Here is a 17,771-nt window from a genome sequence, read left to right on the forward strand (position 1 = left end):
GGCAGCCATAGTGTGCCAGAATGCTCACCACACATCAGCTATCAGTGGGGAGGAGAGCAGAGTAATGAAGCCAATTCATAGATGGGGATTATTAGGAGGCCATGATTGGTCTCCAATGGGAAAATTTGGTTACACCCCTACTCTTTTCGAGAAACACCCTGGGATTTTTAATGACCACAGAGAGTCAGGATCTCAGTTTTACGTCTCAGCCCCCGTCACTATACTGGGGCATTAGGACCCACATGGACCGCAGGGTGAGCGCCCCCTGCTGGCCCCACTAGCACTTCTTCCAGCAGCAACCTTAGTTTTTCCCAGGAGGTCTCCCATCCAGGTACTGACCAGGCTCACACCCGCTTAGCTTCAGTGGGTTGCCAGTTGTGAGTTGCAGGGTGATATGGCTGCTGGCTTATGAAGCAGACACATTTACAGTAGGACCCCAGAAACTGACCCCAGGACTCCAGTGCTGTGATGCAGCAATGCTTACCACTGCCCTGCCATACCACATTCCTAAACTAATATGTATAGTAGACCTATAAAATAACTGACAAATGTGAGAAGTTGTGAAAAGGCACTGGCTCTCCTTCATGATTTGATGCCTACCATCTATAGCTACTTTTCACAGATTACTCTCCTTGCACATTGTGGCAGAATGACTTCTCATTGCATGGTCAGTTGTTAAGTAGCCACTGATGTAGGTCAAACGATCACATGCTGTGTGCAGGAGAAAGAAAGGCTGTCAAACAAGAGTTAAAGCATGTGAAAACCTGACTGACAGGGACATTCTGGTTGTCACTGTATGTTTATTCCATTATTCATATTATTATATTTATATTATTTCTTTGCTGCTGAGACTATTTGCATAAGTATCCGCTTGCAGATATTTTCTCCCTTTTTTTAATAAGAGCTTCCCTTTCAAGTCTGTGTTATGAACGTCTGTTTCACGGTTTTTGTTTATTGATGGACTATGTTGAAATAAAGCCATCTTAAATAATTAGTGAGTTAGTATAAGTCATTCTTGTTTCCTTTCAGAAGTTAGTAAAATAAGAACAAAGCCCTACAGAAAAAAGTAAAAGAAGTAAGGCCTGATGAATCTTTAATTTGATCTGTACTGTCACAGCATATTTCCAGTCCCTGGTGGAAATATTATGCATTTCATTCAGAAGTGACAGAGTATTGTGATCATTGGGCTCTAGTTTCATTGTTTTGAATCATATTCCTTACATCTCCTTTATTATTGCTCCTGGACATATATATGGAGGAATTATGGTACTGTACTGTAGATGTCATTGGAAAATAATTTAATTTACTGGTTATGTTATGAATAATGTAAGCTACAAATGTTAACACAAAGACTATTACATAGAAAAATAATTTAACTTTCTCTTCTTAAAAACTTCCATTAATAGATTTTATTAAAAATCAGTCTTTTGTTTCCTCGGTGGTACAACAGCACTATATGTTTTGTACAGCTTTCCAGTTTTTACTGTTTTGTACAGGTTTCTAAAGCAGGGATTTCAATTGCTTGAAGTTCACAAACAAAAAGGCACAAAAATAAGTTTGTTAAGTTTGTTCCACAACTAGAAACGCTGTGGAAGAAATTGCATTCACTTAGTGCTGTCAAGTCAGTGGCTGTGAAATGCTCTCCTGTGCATCTGCCCATGGACTTAAACCTGACAGACATTAAATCATAAACCTTAGGCAATGAGAATACATTTCATCACCATGCCAGGTCATTATTTATACCTAATTTATAAGCTTCAGGCTGCAGGTTATCACAGCTAACATAAGAAGTACAGTATATATTAACGATTCCTAATAACTTAGCTGAATAGATAATCCCAGCAGTGTCCTTTGCATACTGAAGGTCAGCTTTGTCTCAACTTTCTCAAAACAAGCAATGAAAAGTAGCACACTGCTAAACATTAATGTCGAAACCAGGCTTTTGAGAAGTCATGTTCTCACTGGGCCATTTATCTCTTCTCCAGATGGTCCTTGGTCTCACATTAATTTACGTTCAATACAAAATTACCTCCGTCATGTTGTGCATGAAAAATTGTCCACCATATATCATCCAGCCTGCTACATGCTGCTGTGTTTGAACTGCTTTTCCCTGGGCATAATAACCCAGACCACTCACCGTGCCGGACACGCTGCGTCTCGTATAGCTGAATGAGCTTGAGTGTCCATGGAGGGTGTGCAATTAGTCCTGCCTCCTCAGTTTGTTTCTGAATGGCTGCTTCTAGCTCAGGGTATCCAGCCTTATCCAGAGTGATTCCAGGGAAAAGGTCATTGATTAAGCTCATAAACAGAGGCTCATCTTCGTCCACCTGCAGTTACAGCAACAAAAATGGAAAAAAAGACAAAAAGGTTATTCCACTGAAATATGGACATGTCCACATTCATTTATTATGATTGCACACCCCATTGATTATTTTCTCTCTTTTTTGCAACCTTTCCAACCTTTTTTAACAACAGATGAGAGAGGATCTTGTAATTACTCTGTGTTCTAACCAGGATGATTTATTGTGATTGCAAAAGCAGTCGTCAGTTTGCTTTATTTCCCACATATATTTCTTTTCTTCACACTGTGAATGGCATTAGGGACAAAAGAGCTCACGATGGTCATAGAGTGCCGTTCTGTGTAATGACATGCATCTTTAAACAATACTTTTTAGCATTAAAAACCCCTTTTCAAATAACAAGAAAATGGAATTTGTGAGATAATGATGATGATAATAACCTGCAGCACAAAAATCTAATTAAAACCAAAATTAACAAAATCTGGATGACTGGAGGCCATGTTACATTATGTTATTTTGTTTTTTGGTGAGAAGAACTGTTCAATTGCAGTAGATAATTTAGATATAACAGCACATATTTTCTTTTTCAGAATAATTGCATAGACATTTGTATGAATTAAATAGCATGATACTATTTGCTTAGTATACTTCAAACAGAATGCATAAGCTCCTTCTCAAATAATTGTGGAGACAAAAAAAAAGGGAAACAAAGAACCACACAATACGTGAACAAATGGGTTCATCAGATGCAAAGAGCACAAAGAAAATATCACAAGAGCCCAAGGACCACACAATGAAGGTTAATATATCATTATAAGGAAATAGATTCATTCTCCGGTGAATTATAAAAACATTGGTGCAAGGAAAGTACAGTCAAGAACCGAATTTTACTCTTTTCATGCTATCAGCTACAAATTAAGACGAATGTATACAATCCAGTGGCCGTTTACTAAAAAGGGACACTGAAACTCTGCAAGAGAAATAAATCAGTACAAACAGCTGTAATATTCTTTCTCCTTGTTGAATAACCATAGTTTTTATAGAGCATCTATCCATGTATAATATATTTGTATAAAATCAAGTTGTTTTTTATCTTGACCCTGTGCTCATACATCAAATCATGCAAATTTTTATTTGACTATAGAAAAAATGTAAATCCGTTACCTCTGCATTTTATGTAAATAACTGAATAAGTGTTACACTAAGAAAGTATTTTTTTTCCATTTATTTTATTTATCCTAAACTATGCTAGTTTCTTTTAACTTATTTTCTTGCATATTAAATCAAAATGTAGTGCCGATCGGGGAGTGTCACGCCTTCTTATCGAGTGAGATTATGAATCTAATTGTTTCCAAAATCTTAACAAGAGCAATTGTCACGGATGTCGGAAAGGCATGTCGTGGAATGGCCAGGAGAGCAAAAAAGACCCTATGCGTAGCGGCAAAACAGGGGTTAGTCCGGGCTCAGAAGGTCAGACGATGTCAGGTAGAAACCTATGACCTCAGGCCGAAGAGACCTGGTGCTAGGCAGGTCTCAAGACAATCTTGCTGAGCACCTCAATGCTGAGCGAGGAGGAAAGTGTGACCCGGGAATATATAACCCAAACAAAGACAAACCGGAAGGACAAGCGAAGCACAGGGAAACTAGGAACAGGACAGAGTAGGAGCGCCCTCTAGCTGTAGAGGGCGTGAAAGCCATGGCCTCGTGCTTATATGAAACATTGTTTATTTATATACAAAAACCAACTAAGGACTTTTTTACAAATGAATCACACAATTTGTATCACTCTAGAAAACTCTGATAAGGCTGGAGGAAGTCCAGGAATCCATTACCAGTTTTGAGAGGTTCATGTCTCTCAGCACTCTCATCACCACTGTCTTCTCTGGCTCTGTTGGATTAGATCTCTTCACAGCACCAAGTGTCCTCAGCACAGACAGAATATTGCGCAAACCAAAGTCATAGTGAACCTGTATGGCAAGAAAAAAACAAACAATTAATTAATGTATAGAATTATTTTATGAAGGAGCTACAGTATATACTCCTCTTTCTGAACATGAACAGATATCTCTTTAGTGACATTCAAGGGTTACAGTACTGAATTCTGTTTAACTAATGTTCAAACTCAGCAGTTTTTAAAACCTCAATAAACCCTATACTGAAAATGAAAGGAAACACAAAGCATATATTACTGTACTAAGCAGTGCATGATCCGTTGATCAAATTTCAGATAGGGTTTCTTTCTATACTACTCAAAGGACTTTACAAAATTCCCTTGGCTGTCAGTCTGTTAAAGGTTCCGGAATTAATTCAACTACTGTGTGGGTCTGCTGCACCTTTTAATAATTCCTGGGGGAAGAAAACTGATCAAACTGATTTATGCTGGCTTAAAATAATGAGTAGATGACTACAAAATGGTAACTTTTTTAATAAAACCCATAAGATGGTGTATTGTACTGAAAGAAAAAAAACTATGTTATCATATACTTAGAAATCGGATGATTTGTTGTTTTTTACGCTGAAATAATAATATTATTATATAATGAATTTAATTACTTTTAAAGAAAAATAACAGCAAGCCAGTATGAAACGTGCAACAAAATAATACTTGGAAACAATGGATCTTTTTCAGTATAATTTGTATTCCGGCTAACACAGCACAGATCACACTTTTAAGGATTAATATTGTATGTAGATTGTATTGAAGTCTAAAGGAATTATGTTTATAAGTGCTAGGCATTAAAATGCATAAGGGTCAGCCTGAGCAAGAAAATGTTTTTTTTAACCTATTGACTGTGAAGCTTCATCGTGTAATAGCACAATAAATCAAATATTTTCTAGATTCAAACTGATTTAGTTAGAATGTATGTTTTGTACGTTTATCTTAAGCAAACGTATTATAATGCAACTCTTTAACTCCCCCACAACTCAGCCCCTATAAAAGGCTGAATTAGCATCAGATGGTTCAGTTTCATTACTGGTATATAGAAAGACAATCTTGCTGAGCACCAACATTAATATTGATACACAGTTAGGGTATGAATTCATCTCGTCAAGTTGGCTGTAACTAAAAAATCAGAAGTTGAGTTTTAGGTATGCTTCTGCAAAACCATATGAAAGAAATGAATACGAAAGTCAATCCTTTCTCAGATAAACTTTCATAAATTCTACACATTTACATTAAGTGAAATTATATATCCAAACAGATAGATACAGTAGACATCCATTTCTTCTTTTTCTTCTTTCTATTTTTTGATTCACAATTGTGAAGTTTTAAAATTGTTTTCATAAAGTGGAGCGCAAATTGTGTACTTAAGCAAAGAAAACTTTAAAAATTTTCCTATAGGTAAAAGTCAGTGTAAAATAAACTGAATTCAAAAGCTTACAATGTTATTTTTGTAGGTTTTCAAATTGTATTAAAACAGGGCATTGTAGATAAATGCAGGAAAATACAATGAGCAGCTCCAAAAATTGGTTTGCCATATGAAAAATGTTGCAATTCTTCTGCTGCATTATTTTCCTTGAGATTTACTGTATGACACTTACACTGTAATTACACATTGATTTTACCATTCATGATCATTTTGCTGTAAGGAGATGGTCCCTGAACTGCAAACACTTTGTTGTAATTACATTCAGTCTTATGCTTACAACAAACGTCCACAAAAAAGTGGGTCTGGAATATTGTAGGCAGCCAAATTACAAATTTCTTGCAGCAGGGAAGGACGAGGTTCTTATTCAAGGAGAGTTGTTTTTTTTCATTGGTTGTAGAATTTCATTCCTTAGCACCCAGCTCTTCCTCAGAATAACCCCTTAACCAACCATGAAAGGGATGTGCTGTCTCATCATCGCCACCTGGGTTGTAAGTACTTTTTAATAGAATATTTCTCTGTTTGCTTAGAATGTGAAATGCTTACAGTTTTAATTCACTCCCACATTTATGGCTGCTAATGGACAGGACGTTTTGAAATGATATTTAGAGGCTATTTACATTTGCACTTATATGTTGCAAATGCTGTAAAGTACCAAGCAGAACCACATAAATTGCAATTTCTTTACCAGACGTTTAGTTATCATATGCTATACAGTTGGCATGTAATGCATGCACCTGTGTCATGCCTGTACTTGTGTCATACTGCAACAGTCTCCAACTATAATTGTGTCCCACTGTGCCTGTCTTATACTGCACATGTCTCATACTGTCTCACACCATACCTGTCACCTACTTTACCTGTTTAAACCTGTCTACTGTATCTGTGTCTATTGTTTCTACACAATATTGTTTAGTACAATTTCTATTATGGTAGTGTTGTCTAGACATCTTCTCCCTAACCGCTCTCCCTTTTCTTAAACTTATTTGTTACTTAATTGTTCCCTTTTCTATTTCTGATTTTGTTTTTAAACAAATTTATACAAATATATATAAACCAGGAAGACCTAAAACAGTTAGCAAACAGCTAGTCTAAATAAGGTCGTCTTACAGTTACAAGTAAAAGCACCTTCTTTAAAATGATGAAAGTAAAATGAGTGTTTCTTGAAATGAAGAAAATGTCTAGGAATGTAAACTTTGTCATTTCTATTTCTGGTTCTTGACTGTTATATTACTGAAGCTACTGTAGATAGAGATTTTGCTCTTCCCATATTGATTTTCTAGAATACATCTCCCTGATAATCAAAGGCACAGGGTTTTTCAATAAGGACCAAAGCTAGTTCAATCACTCTAATGTTTTTAATAATTCAGCATAAGAGAAGAATAAAGCAACATTCATTCTGAGGTTCACTTTATCTGTAGGAGTACAGAGTAGGAGTAAGGGAACATGTAGCTTGGAAAGCTAAAAATATTTTCAGTGCTTCTTTTTCCTTTAATTAAACATTTTCTTTTTTTCCCCCATTTTAATTATAATCTTTAAAATAAAATAAAAAACATTTCTTTTATCTTTTTAATAACCTTTGGTTTTTAGAGACCAACCTTCAATTTCATTACTTTTAATTTTAAGCTTGTTCTACAAAGGCAGAATAAAATATTTTTTTCTTTTTTTTCAATCTTTCTTTTTACTTTGCTATACTGAACCATGTATATACAGTACTTTATATAACGAACTTCCTTCACTGGAATATGTTTGAAATCCCACAGCCTAGGTCTCTTGATAAGGAATACCTGTTTGGAAAGCTGCTCTTCACAAAGCTTGTACAGAGTGTAAAACTTGCGGCTGAGAATCTGGTTGTCACGAAAACCAGCGCTGGCCAGCTTGACCCTCATAATGATGGCTCTGTCAGGTACCATCATGGCTACAGTGCGGAACTGGATCTTCAGGTTCTCAGGCAGCTCCTGCCGCCCAGCATAGCCCGGATTCTAAATGAGCAGACAAGTCCAGAAAGACACAATTGCATTGAGTCAAAGCACCAGAGTGGCACCCACTGTACCAATGATAGATTTACTGTAACTGCAAATAACATCATTCCTACAAGGTGCTGGTTTGAAAGAAACTTGATGGATAGACAGACAGACAGATAGACAGACAGACAGACAGACAGACAGACAGACAGATAGATAGATAGGTTCATTGTCCATTAGTATATGTACATTGGGATCGCGATTGAAATGACAAGGTGGGGCAATAATATTTTAATCCAAATAATTGTATCGAAATCTGTTCTACTGATCACAGGACATGCTTTTTATGCAGATGGGTATGAAATTACTCAAGGGTGCAAGAGAAATATTATTTGTTCCATTTATGAACCAGATTTTAGGAGAGTTTCAAACAATGATCCAAATAAGGAGTAGGTGCTGTAATTCTTTATAAGGCCTTAAAGAGTAAATTGCATATTTGTGTTTGCTTGGACAATGGATAATCTTTTTATGTGCCTTGACCATGAAATTAAGCAGCATGGCCAATGCTCCTGACACTGCCTAAAAGTTCTTAGTAGAAATAAGCAATTCAGTGTGACACTACAGGTTGAATTAGATTTATTCTTAAACGTAATGAGAATTTGCCCGTTTTTTCATTGTAAACTATGCAGTGCAATTCTTTATTATTTAGGTTATATTAATTTATTTATTTGATTGGAGCTGGAGAAATGTTTTAGATTATTCACCTTTGTTTACTGCAAATCTCACTCACTATTGCAAAGCAGCAATGGAAATAAATATTGTAATATAGGAAACAAATGATAGGAAATTCATGAACACAGCTCAAATGTCAATAAACCCAAGACAGACCAGATTTGTCTTTTCACTTTTACTCATCAACAATATGACTTTTTTTATTCCTTCATAAGTGGAGGTAGTTCATTAACTTGACAGGTCTATTTCTGATTTCCTTTATTTTTATCCTATGCTGTGGAACCAAATAAAACACCAAATGCAGTTATTTGCTTAAAAGTTTCTTCTGGAACCTGCTTTTCAAGGGTTTTCAGACCTGTGCTACATAATGCCAAGCTCAAAAAGATCAGCACAGGGGAATGTTCTTCAACACAATCCTTTCTGGATCAGATGGTGAACAGCAGTCAAAGGAGAAACACAGAAAACCATTAAAATTAAACAATACTGCTCATTGGGAATCTAACCATCCACATCAACAGACAAAATCAGGTGATTTGAAATAAAGAAGCTATTTTATGTTTAATAAGTTAATGGTTATCGTGCACTGATGGTATTCTAAAAATAATACAGTATGATATTTTCCAAATCTGAGGATCTGTTTCATACCTTCCTTACTTTTGTATTACAGTATGAATGCCAAGTATCTGCTAAGTTAAAGGCTTTTGAAATGTGAGGGTAGTTTAAATACACAGAAGTACTGCAGTTACTTGTAGGTGTACATGGCACTCCTATGCAAGGGAGCGTCACATACTGTACCTCTCTGATACCAAAGTGCTTTATCCTCACAGGTACTCATCCTTCCCAAGAGCAATACATTCAACAATGGTGCAGGGTTTTGATAAAAAAAGGAGATTGCAGTACATCCATACAGATTGTTTCTTTCTAAACCTAGATAGAGTCCAAGATCTCAGTACCACCACATCATAAATCTGGTATCACAGGTGTTGTTGGTAATTATAGACCTGTAGCCAGGAATGTGATGCTTGCTGTTCCTTTTTTCCTTTTATTTAACAGACCCAGACCTAGAGTGTTCAGGAAATTGATAAGCTGAATGTAATGGCTACAAAGTTTATAGGATTCAAAATGACCGTTAACTACTTCTTTGCTCAGCAATGACAACTACTGTCATGTCCTCTATGGCTAGAGGGCGCTCTTTCTCTGTCCTGTTCCTAGTTTCCCTGTGCTTTGCTTGTCCTTCTGGTTTGTCTTTGTATAGGGCTATATATTTCTGGGTCACCCTTTCCTTCCCGCTCAGCATTGAGGGTTGGGATGTCTTGAGACCCGCCTAGCACCAGCTCGTCTCCTCAGCGGCCTGAGGTCATAGGTTTCTACCTGACATCGTCTGACCTCCTGAGCCCGGACTAACCCCCGTTTTGCCGCTACGCATAGGGTCTTTATTGCTCTCCTGGCCATTCCATGGCATGCCTTTCTGACATCCGTGACAACTACAGCACAAGGCTAAGCAATATGGAAGAAGCATTGGAAACTCTGTTGTTCGCACTCTGTGTGTTATCAGCTGAATTAGTGGTTTTAGCCTAGTTAACCATATAGACACTTTTACTGCATGAAATTTGGAGTTATAGAAAAATAAATTATTTTTAAAGCCAGAACTGACAACAAAATTACTGTTTTAGAAAAATGACTGTGCTTACCATAGTCAGGAAAATGCCGAACTCTCTGTCCATGTCTACCACATCCCCATCTGTGAAGACAAACTGTTGTTTCTTGTTCTTTTTGCACTGTAGCACAATGTAGATCTGCTGGGCAGCCACTGAAAGCACTGGCAGCTCAATACGGTTGAACTCATCGAAGCAGCCCCATGCACCAGCCTGAGCCAAACCTGCACAATACAGCAGACATGTTACTTACCAGCCCAGAATCCCACTTTCACAGGCTTCATTCTTGCACAGCAGGTTTCGTTTTACACAGTCCAAGTAATTAATTCATACAGACCTTGTAGGTTTGCACTTGAGGAACTTCAGGTCATGTCTGACACTGGAATCTGGTCAATACCCAGAAAGCTTCTTTAACAAAGGCTTTCATCCAAATCTAATTAACTATAGACCATACTTTGGCCAACAACATTAAGATTTGTTGGAATTTTTTCCATTTGTTTCTGCCACAAGTACTGCATACTGCTGTGTGGCACAGTGGTGCAGTTGTGAGCATTGCTACCTCACACTGCTAGGGCTATGAGCTCAATTCGAGACCCAGAGGGCTATCTTTGTGGAGTTTATACATTCTCCCTGTGTTCATGAGAGTTTTTGTCAGATGCTTTGGTTTCCTCCAATGGTCCAAACATACTGATAGGCGAATTGGTTTCCCTGTTGGGTGTATATCTGTGTCTGTGTACGGCCTGTGATGGAACTAGACTAGACTTGAATCCCACCCAGGGTGTATCCTGCCTTTCTTGCTGGGATACGCTCCAGCTCCCCTGCAACCCTGAATTGGTTAGAAAATTGATGGATGAAAGTATACTGTTAGCCTGGGACAGACACTGCATTTTCTGATGTCATATAAAGAAAATAAGTATTTCTTCCAAAAAAGGGTCTTATTAAAAATTACTTTTTGAGAAATTCACACTGGTGCAGACACATCCTAGGCTAAGCAGTAATAATTTATCTAGTTTCTTTTAGCTATATAATTAGTTATACAAATTATGCATATCTTATATAATCATACTGTAAATATCGTCAGATTTTCTGTGTATTCAGAGTGGATTTATACAGCAATATGCAATAAAGGAACTCAGTGGCCAAGATGCTTACAGAATAATCATGAAGGATGCGTCTGGGAGGAGTTTGGCCAGAAACTCCTGCAAGATTTGTTTTGTGTGTGACAGAGAGAGCATGTGAGTCACTGCCATCTGCCTTCACCATGATAAACTCCCAAGGCTTCTTAGATTATAAATATTTTACCCTGAAAAAAGACATTGGTGCCTTGTGGTATTCTTTTTACCACCTTATTTTAGATATTTCTGAGCCTCAAAATAACTTGGCACTTTAACCCAGCTAACTAATTATCTTATATCTGAAAATGAAAGCTTCTGTCTATGTTAAGACTATCCCCCTTCACACCTTATGGCAGAGAAATCTTTTCTTAGCATCTCATCATATCTGACACAGTAACTGTGCCAACCAAATACACACAGTTTAGATTTTGAAATACAATGTGAGAATTAACCAAAGTCATACTAAATGGTGGTGTTTATGTGATTTTCAAAATCTCTCTGTGAAAATCAAGTTTGTAAAAATAATCTGTGTATACAAAAAATAAAAGAGATACAATATTGAGCAATTTTAGGTTCATGGTAATGATGAATCTGTCGGCAATGGTGTTAGCAGCACCAAGTTGAACCCTATGTGGCGCCTAAACTGCAGGTGATTGCAACCAACTGGCATCCAAATCCCAAAAGCAAAAGGCAGAAGTCGTAGTCGAAACAAAGAGCTAGGTTGGGTAGCCGAAAGAGTCAGGTCGAGTGGATCCAAATCCAAAACGAGAAGCAAGGCGAAGTCGAAGCAGGAGGAAACAAGATCAGGTAGCCAAAAGTCAGGTCGAGAGTAGTAGTGCACACCAGAGAAAGCCAAGGGTTATTCTCAATAGTGAGCGGGGAGTGAGTGGAGTGAGAGGGTATAAATAGGGAAGAGCGTGAGGAATGACAATTGATTAATTCGTGCGCTGGTGCTGGCGGTGAGAGGTGCTCCTAGGTACAGTATGCGGTTCGTGACAGAATCCATGGAATAACATTACTGAATGGGCTACAGAGTTAAGAATTGATTGAAGCAGTGGGTACATTAAACAACCGAAACAATCATAGAATTGTCAGCAAGATCAAAGGAATAGTTTGAATTACAGTACATCGCTGCTGTGTACACTAGACCACTAGACTAGACCACTAGACCACTAGACTACATAATGGCTTCATAACTGCCACACCAGATTCTATTACATACGGTAATTTGTTATGTATTGCTGTTTGTTTTACTGTATATTGTATAAGATGTTATATGTTACATAATTTGTACATGTACATTCTTAAATAGCTGGGTATGATGTGATGTTAAAACCACTGTCATGAGATTTTCACTTACAAGTATGAGCATAGTAAGAGATAGGGCTGCAGCCTGATCTCAACACTGTTCAATATCTTTATCAACAAATTATCAGCAGTGAACAGTCAGCAGCTCCTAGCTCTATGGTAAATGACACAGAAATCAATTTCCTGATCTACACTGATGACCTGGAGCAGCACTGACAGACCTGTGCACTGAGAGATATGGTTTTCCAGAAGAAGACTCCTGTTAATAACAATATATAACAAATAGGAGTCTGACCTGCCAGAGAGGTCAGTGAAGGAGACAGCACGCAAGGCTTCCATAAGTCCATAAGTGGGATACTCTTCAATATCAGTCCCCCACATACAGTACCTATACACAAATCTGGCTTCAAATACTTTCAAGTAAAAATCAACCCACTGCCCTATACAACAGAGAGGTGTAGGATACACATACAGATAAAGGATTAAACATATTGTGACAAACACCAATAGTGGCCATTTACACAAAGTTCAGCAAAAATGTTCTTCACTGACAGAAAATAACAATGTGTGCAAGGCAGAATAAAGCCGATGTCCATTAGGCCAGAGAGGAGTTAGTCAGCTAGTCGTAAAACTCACTGCTCAAAGCCACAGATGCCAAGCAACCTCAGAATACATCTGCTAGAATATCACAACTTAGAGTCAACCAAATTACAGTACAGCACAAACTAAACAACACTACCTAAACCACTTGGACTAATACTGTACACACAAAATGATGTAAACTAGAATGCCAACAGGTCCTAAAAAGACAACTTTGGCAAAGTGTCTGACCAGGGTGAGATGCAATGTGAAAATGCTAATACAGTACAGTTTCATAGAAATAGAAATAGACATATAGTTCCTGGCTACCAGTAAAGAGAAGCAAAGATAGTTATACTTTCTGTTAAAACACAATATTCAGGGGTTACACATAAGAAATCAGTTTCCAATTAAACTGTCAGGATAAGGTCTAAGAAAAATATAGTCAAAAACAGTACAGATTTGTGTAGCCTTTTTTTCCTTTTAATGCAGATGAAAGAAAACATTGCAGAAATTCCAGAATTTAAACTGATCTTTTTTGGGTTGTTATTTGCAACCTGCACAAAATATACCTTGCAGTGAGTTGATGTTTTGATAAAATTGCATGGTTCTTAGCCCAACAATTTGATCACATCAATTGTTTTTTAGAATGACTTTCTGAGGAAGCAAGACTAGTTCAGAATAAAATGCGGTCTTTAAGACCTACAACAGAGCATTAATCAAACATTTTCTACTTTCCACTTAGAAGCAACTGGAATACCTCTGAGATACAGATACATGTGGTAAGCAATGAGACATATGTGCCACAGGCATGATTTATTTTAGATTTCCATAAAGACTGCTAATGGATCACTCATTCTGCTCCAAGTGAAATAGTTATACAGTACAGCTGCTCCAGGCTCAAAATATCATATAATGCATATGTAATGCAAGAAAGGTTTTGTCAGACTGAAACGTGTCCCTTGTGGATATCTATGAAATAGACTGAGAAAAACTGTCAGCAAGAAGAAAAGAAAAGTTTTAACTGACAAAAGAAGTACTGAAACTCAGCGAGCATGAGAAGCAATACCAGATGCTGAACTTTCACAGCATAGTGACTTCTTCGGAAATACAGTAACAATTGCAGGATAACTGAATGGGAAATCCTGTGTTGTGTTGCACAGTGGACTCGGCTTTTTATGCTAAATGTTTTTATGCTAATTCATGTAGTCGCATTCACCGACAAAAAAATTAAATGAAAAACTTAATAATATGGCAATTTTCACACTGTGCTACACTTTGGGAACAGGTTACAGGGCCAGTGTTTTCTTTACCGTGCGGCATCAATATGGCTTGTAAACCGAAAACAAGTGCGAAGGGGAAAAAAACAACTAAAAAAGGGGAAGGTCAAGAAAAGTGATTGGTTAAGAGTTAAAAATCAAGATTTTAAACAAGTTAAGGGGTGGGGTGAAAGTGACCAGTTTGGCATGTATGGCAAGAATGAATCTTCGATTTGTGCAGAGACGGAAGGTTATTTGTGAGACATATGCATTTGCTGTTCTCCCTGCATTTTATTATTATTATATTTTATCTGATCTATTTTGTATACTGCACGGTACTGTATTTGTTGTATTACTGTCACAATACTTTGATACACATATTTCCGGAAACGCATCACTGCCACCAAGAAAAAAAAATGCTCACCCTTATCTCGTAATTACAAGAAATGTATCTCATAATTACAAGAAAATTATCTCTTAATTACGAGAAAATGATCTGGTAATTATGACAGGGAACCAGTTGGCTGAGCTCAAGGGAGATCTCCAGGCTGAGGTCCCTGCTATTCACAGGGAAGGGCGGTGACGTCACCACGCTGGCAACTGACTCGCACAACCTGTAATGTCGGCCGTGTCCGTTACAATACCTGCATCGCTACATGCGGACTTACAGTTTTAAGTTTCATGTTACACGTGATTGCACATGATTGTAACTGTTCATAACAGAACCATCATTGCTTTGATCTCTTAATCCCACAAAACAGGTCCTCATGCCTGTAATGATTCTGTTCATGTTTGCTAATAATGGCAAGATTTCATTCAAGATTTCATGACTAAACCCCAGTCGAAATCTGTTCAAATTCTGTAGCGCTGGACACAATCATTAAACCGAAAGTGCCAGCCAAGTTCACTGTAGCTTCTACGTGCGTTCAGTGCACAATGTAACAGGTTTTACATACACTGAAGTAAGCGTTGCTATCTCGTAATTACAAGTTAATTCATTATTACGAGATAAGGAGGCAATTTTTTTCCCTTAGTGGCAGCAATGCAATTCTGTACATATTAATACACTTACGACAGATTTTACTTGGTTAAAGGAGGGGAATAGGAGAGTCTAAACGGGTGTTGTGATTATACGGGATTTGGGGTATACACACAAAGTCAGGAACTTAACTACTGCATAAAATGGGACTCTACTATATAGCATATATATTTTTACCTACTGTATGCCCTCTAGAAAATTGGTTCATTCTTTATTACACAGGCTTTCTCCACAGTAGTTATTTTAGCATGTTAAATATTTCATCCTCTTTCTTTCCTCTTTCTGATTTCAATAAAAAATTGAAACAGTTTCAGTGTTTCCTCAAAAAAAAACACATTGCTTTGATACTACAGTAATTTTTTTTTTCACGATTTCCCGTTATCACAGTTTGTGTGACAGACTGTCCACAGTAGTATGTGCACTCCTTTGAACAAACCCATACTGAGCTGAGGACCTTTAAGGCATTTCACAGCTTTTCAAATTATTTCAAAGCACTGTTTCTAGGGCATAAGAAAAATTAACTCTGATTTGCTGAATGTAAAACTGTCACGAACAGTTCCTTCCGGGCCCTATGCGGACGACACGATCCGGAAGGTGAAGAAACAATAGGGAAAAATATCATGCAGGAGTGGGTCAGGAGACGGGGGGAGTGTCCGAAGAGTGCAGGTGTCCAGGGGGAGTGAATCCAGTGCGAACAATCCAAGGGTATATCCAGAGGGGGAATCCAAAACGGGAGGTTGAGTCCAAGACCAGGGGATCTATCCGAAGTTAAAACAAGAACCGGGTCGGGACCAGAGGGGCAGGGAATCAGGAACAGGAAACTAAACCATGACGGTACCAGACGCAGCAGGATCCCGGGCTCTCACAAAGCAGGATTCAATGAGAAGCGCCGGGCAAACGCCTGCGTCTGGCTTTAAAGGTGGAACTAAAGAGGGGCTGGAATAAGGAACAGATGTGGGGAATGGGACAGAACGAGGAAGGGCTGGAGCGCCCTTAAGAGGAGGAGTAACAATCGTGACAAAAACACAGTGCAGATAAAATGTTTTTGAACACTCAGTTTGTTCTTATTGTTGTATACTGTATTTTAGGACTACAATGCAAACAGACCTTCATGAAAGTCTTAATAAAAGATTAAAAAACCAAGATCAAATATATACTTCAGAAACATAAGATATATTTAAATAATTTAATTAAAAAATTATCCAGCACTATACATAAGTTTGTGAACCTTTAGATTCTGCAACTGCTGGCACCTCCTTCAGCAGCAATGTCTTTAACTAGACATTTCCTGTAACTATTGCCCTTTTGCATTGGCTTTTAGGAATTTTGGCCAATTTTTTGTTACAGAACTGCTTCAAGTCAATGACATTTTAGGGTTGCCTTGATAAACATTTCATTCAGGTCCTGCCATAGCATTTCAGTATAGTTTAGGTCCAAATTTCCAATCTAAAATGCAAAAAGTCCTTTTTCTTCAGGTCAGATTCCGCTGACGAACAGATGGCCTGTCTCCTCCACAATTTGCTGTTATGATGACAAGCCACCTGGATGACAGCAAAGATGCCCCAAACCAGTCCCATTACCATACTTGACAGTTGGGATGAAGTTCTTCTGCTGGAAAGCAGTGTTTGCTTTTCACCACAGAAAACATTTCTCCACTGAACTTCAGATGGGTTACCTTACATGAAACCCACTGACATTCAGACATCTCCCTGATGGCTGTTGCATGAACACTGACATTAACCTCAGTGAGAGAGGCCTACAGATGCTTAAATGTTATTCTGGAGCTCTTTGTCACTTCCTGTATGATTTTCCAGCTTTTTCTTGAGGAGATCTTGGCAGGTTAACCAGGACTCGGTAAACTCACTCTGATCTTGAATGTTTTCCATTTGTAGACTGTCTGACAGTAGATGAATGGAACTCCATAAATTTAGACATACTATAGCTTTGTAACCCAAAGACTAATCAGCTACTAATTCACTTAGATCCTCAGAAATCTCTTTTGATCTTGATGTGAGATTTCTACTGATCAACTGTATATGGTGAAGACCAAACTCACAAAGTTTCTGATCATTAAATACAGTAGTTCAGGGCTGCTGAAACTCAGTTCTTGTTTGTTACCCAATTATTTAACCACCTGATTCTGTTTACTCCCTTAATTGTGATAAGAAAAATAGGTGTTTATTTATTTATAATACACTGATTTGCAATTACTTTTTTTCTACTTCATACACCATCGCATCCAAAAAAGAAATGAACTGGAAAATTAAACCCTGTTGGGTATTTAAGAAAAATCTAACAAACAGGTTGGATGGGGCAAATTGCCATCTCTTGTTTTTTAACGTTTGTTATGTTTGCATGTTTTTAAAATGCTGGTTTGGATTAAACAAGGGTACCATGGTAAGAAACTCTAATTACTATAATTAATAGTTTCACAAGGTTTCACAAATATTTT

At 37.6% G+C, this 17,771-nt stretch overlaps 1 protein-coding gene across 1 annotated transcript in view; it reads right to left on the bottom strand.

Annotated features, from left to right (window-relative positions):
• Positions 1-17,771, bottom strand: part of dnah5l (dynein, axonemal, heavy chain 5 like) — a 148,907-nt gene that overhangs the window by 86,297 nt on the left and 44,839 nt on the right. The window contains exons 43-46 of the mRNA XM_015354877.2: positions 10,056-10,243; positions 7,456-7,650; positions 4,133-4,267; positions 2,138-2,327 (exon numbers count right to left, since the gene is read on the bottom strand). Of these exons, the coding sequence (XP_015210363.2) occupies positions 2,138-2,327; positions 4,133-4,267; positions 7,456-7,650; positions 10,056-10,243 (708 nt within the window). The remainder of the gene's footprint in view (positions 1-2,137; positions 2,328-4,132; positions 4,268-7,455; positions 7,651-10,055; positions 10,244-17,771) is intronic.

This window comes from Lepisosteus oculatus, chromosome 6 (assembly GCF_040954835.1).
Source record: "Lepisosteus oculatus isolate fLepOcu1 chromosome 6, fLepOcu1.hap2, whole genome shotgun sequence".
In the NCBI taxonomy this organism is placed as follows: Eukaryota; Metazoa; Chordata; class Actinopteri; order Semionotiformes; family Lepisosteidae; genus Lepisosteus; species Lepisosteus oculatus.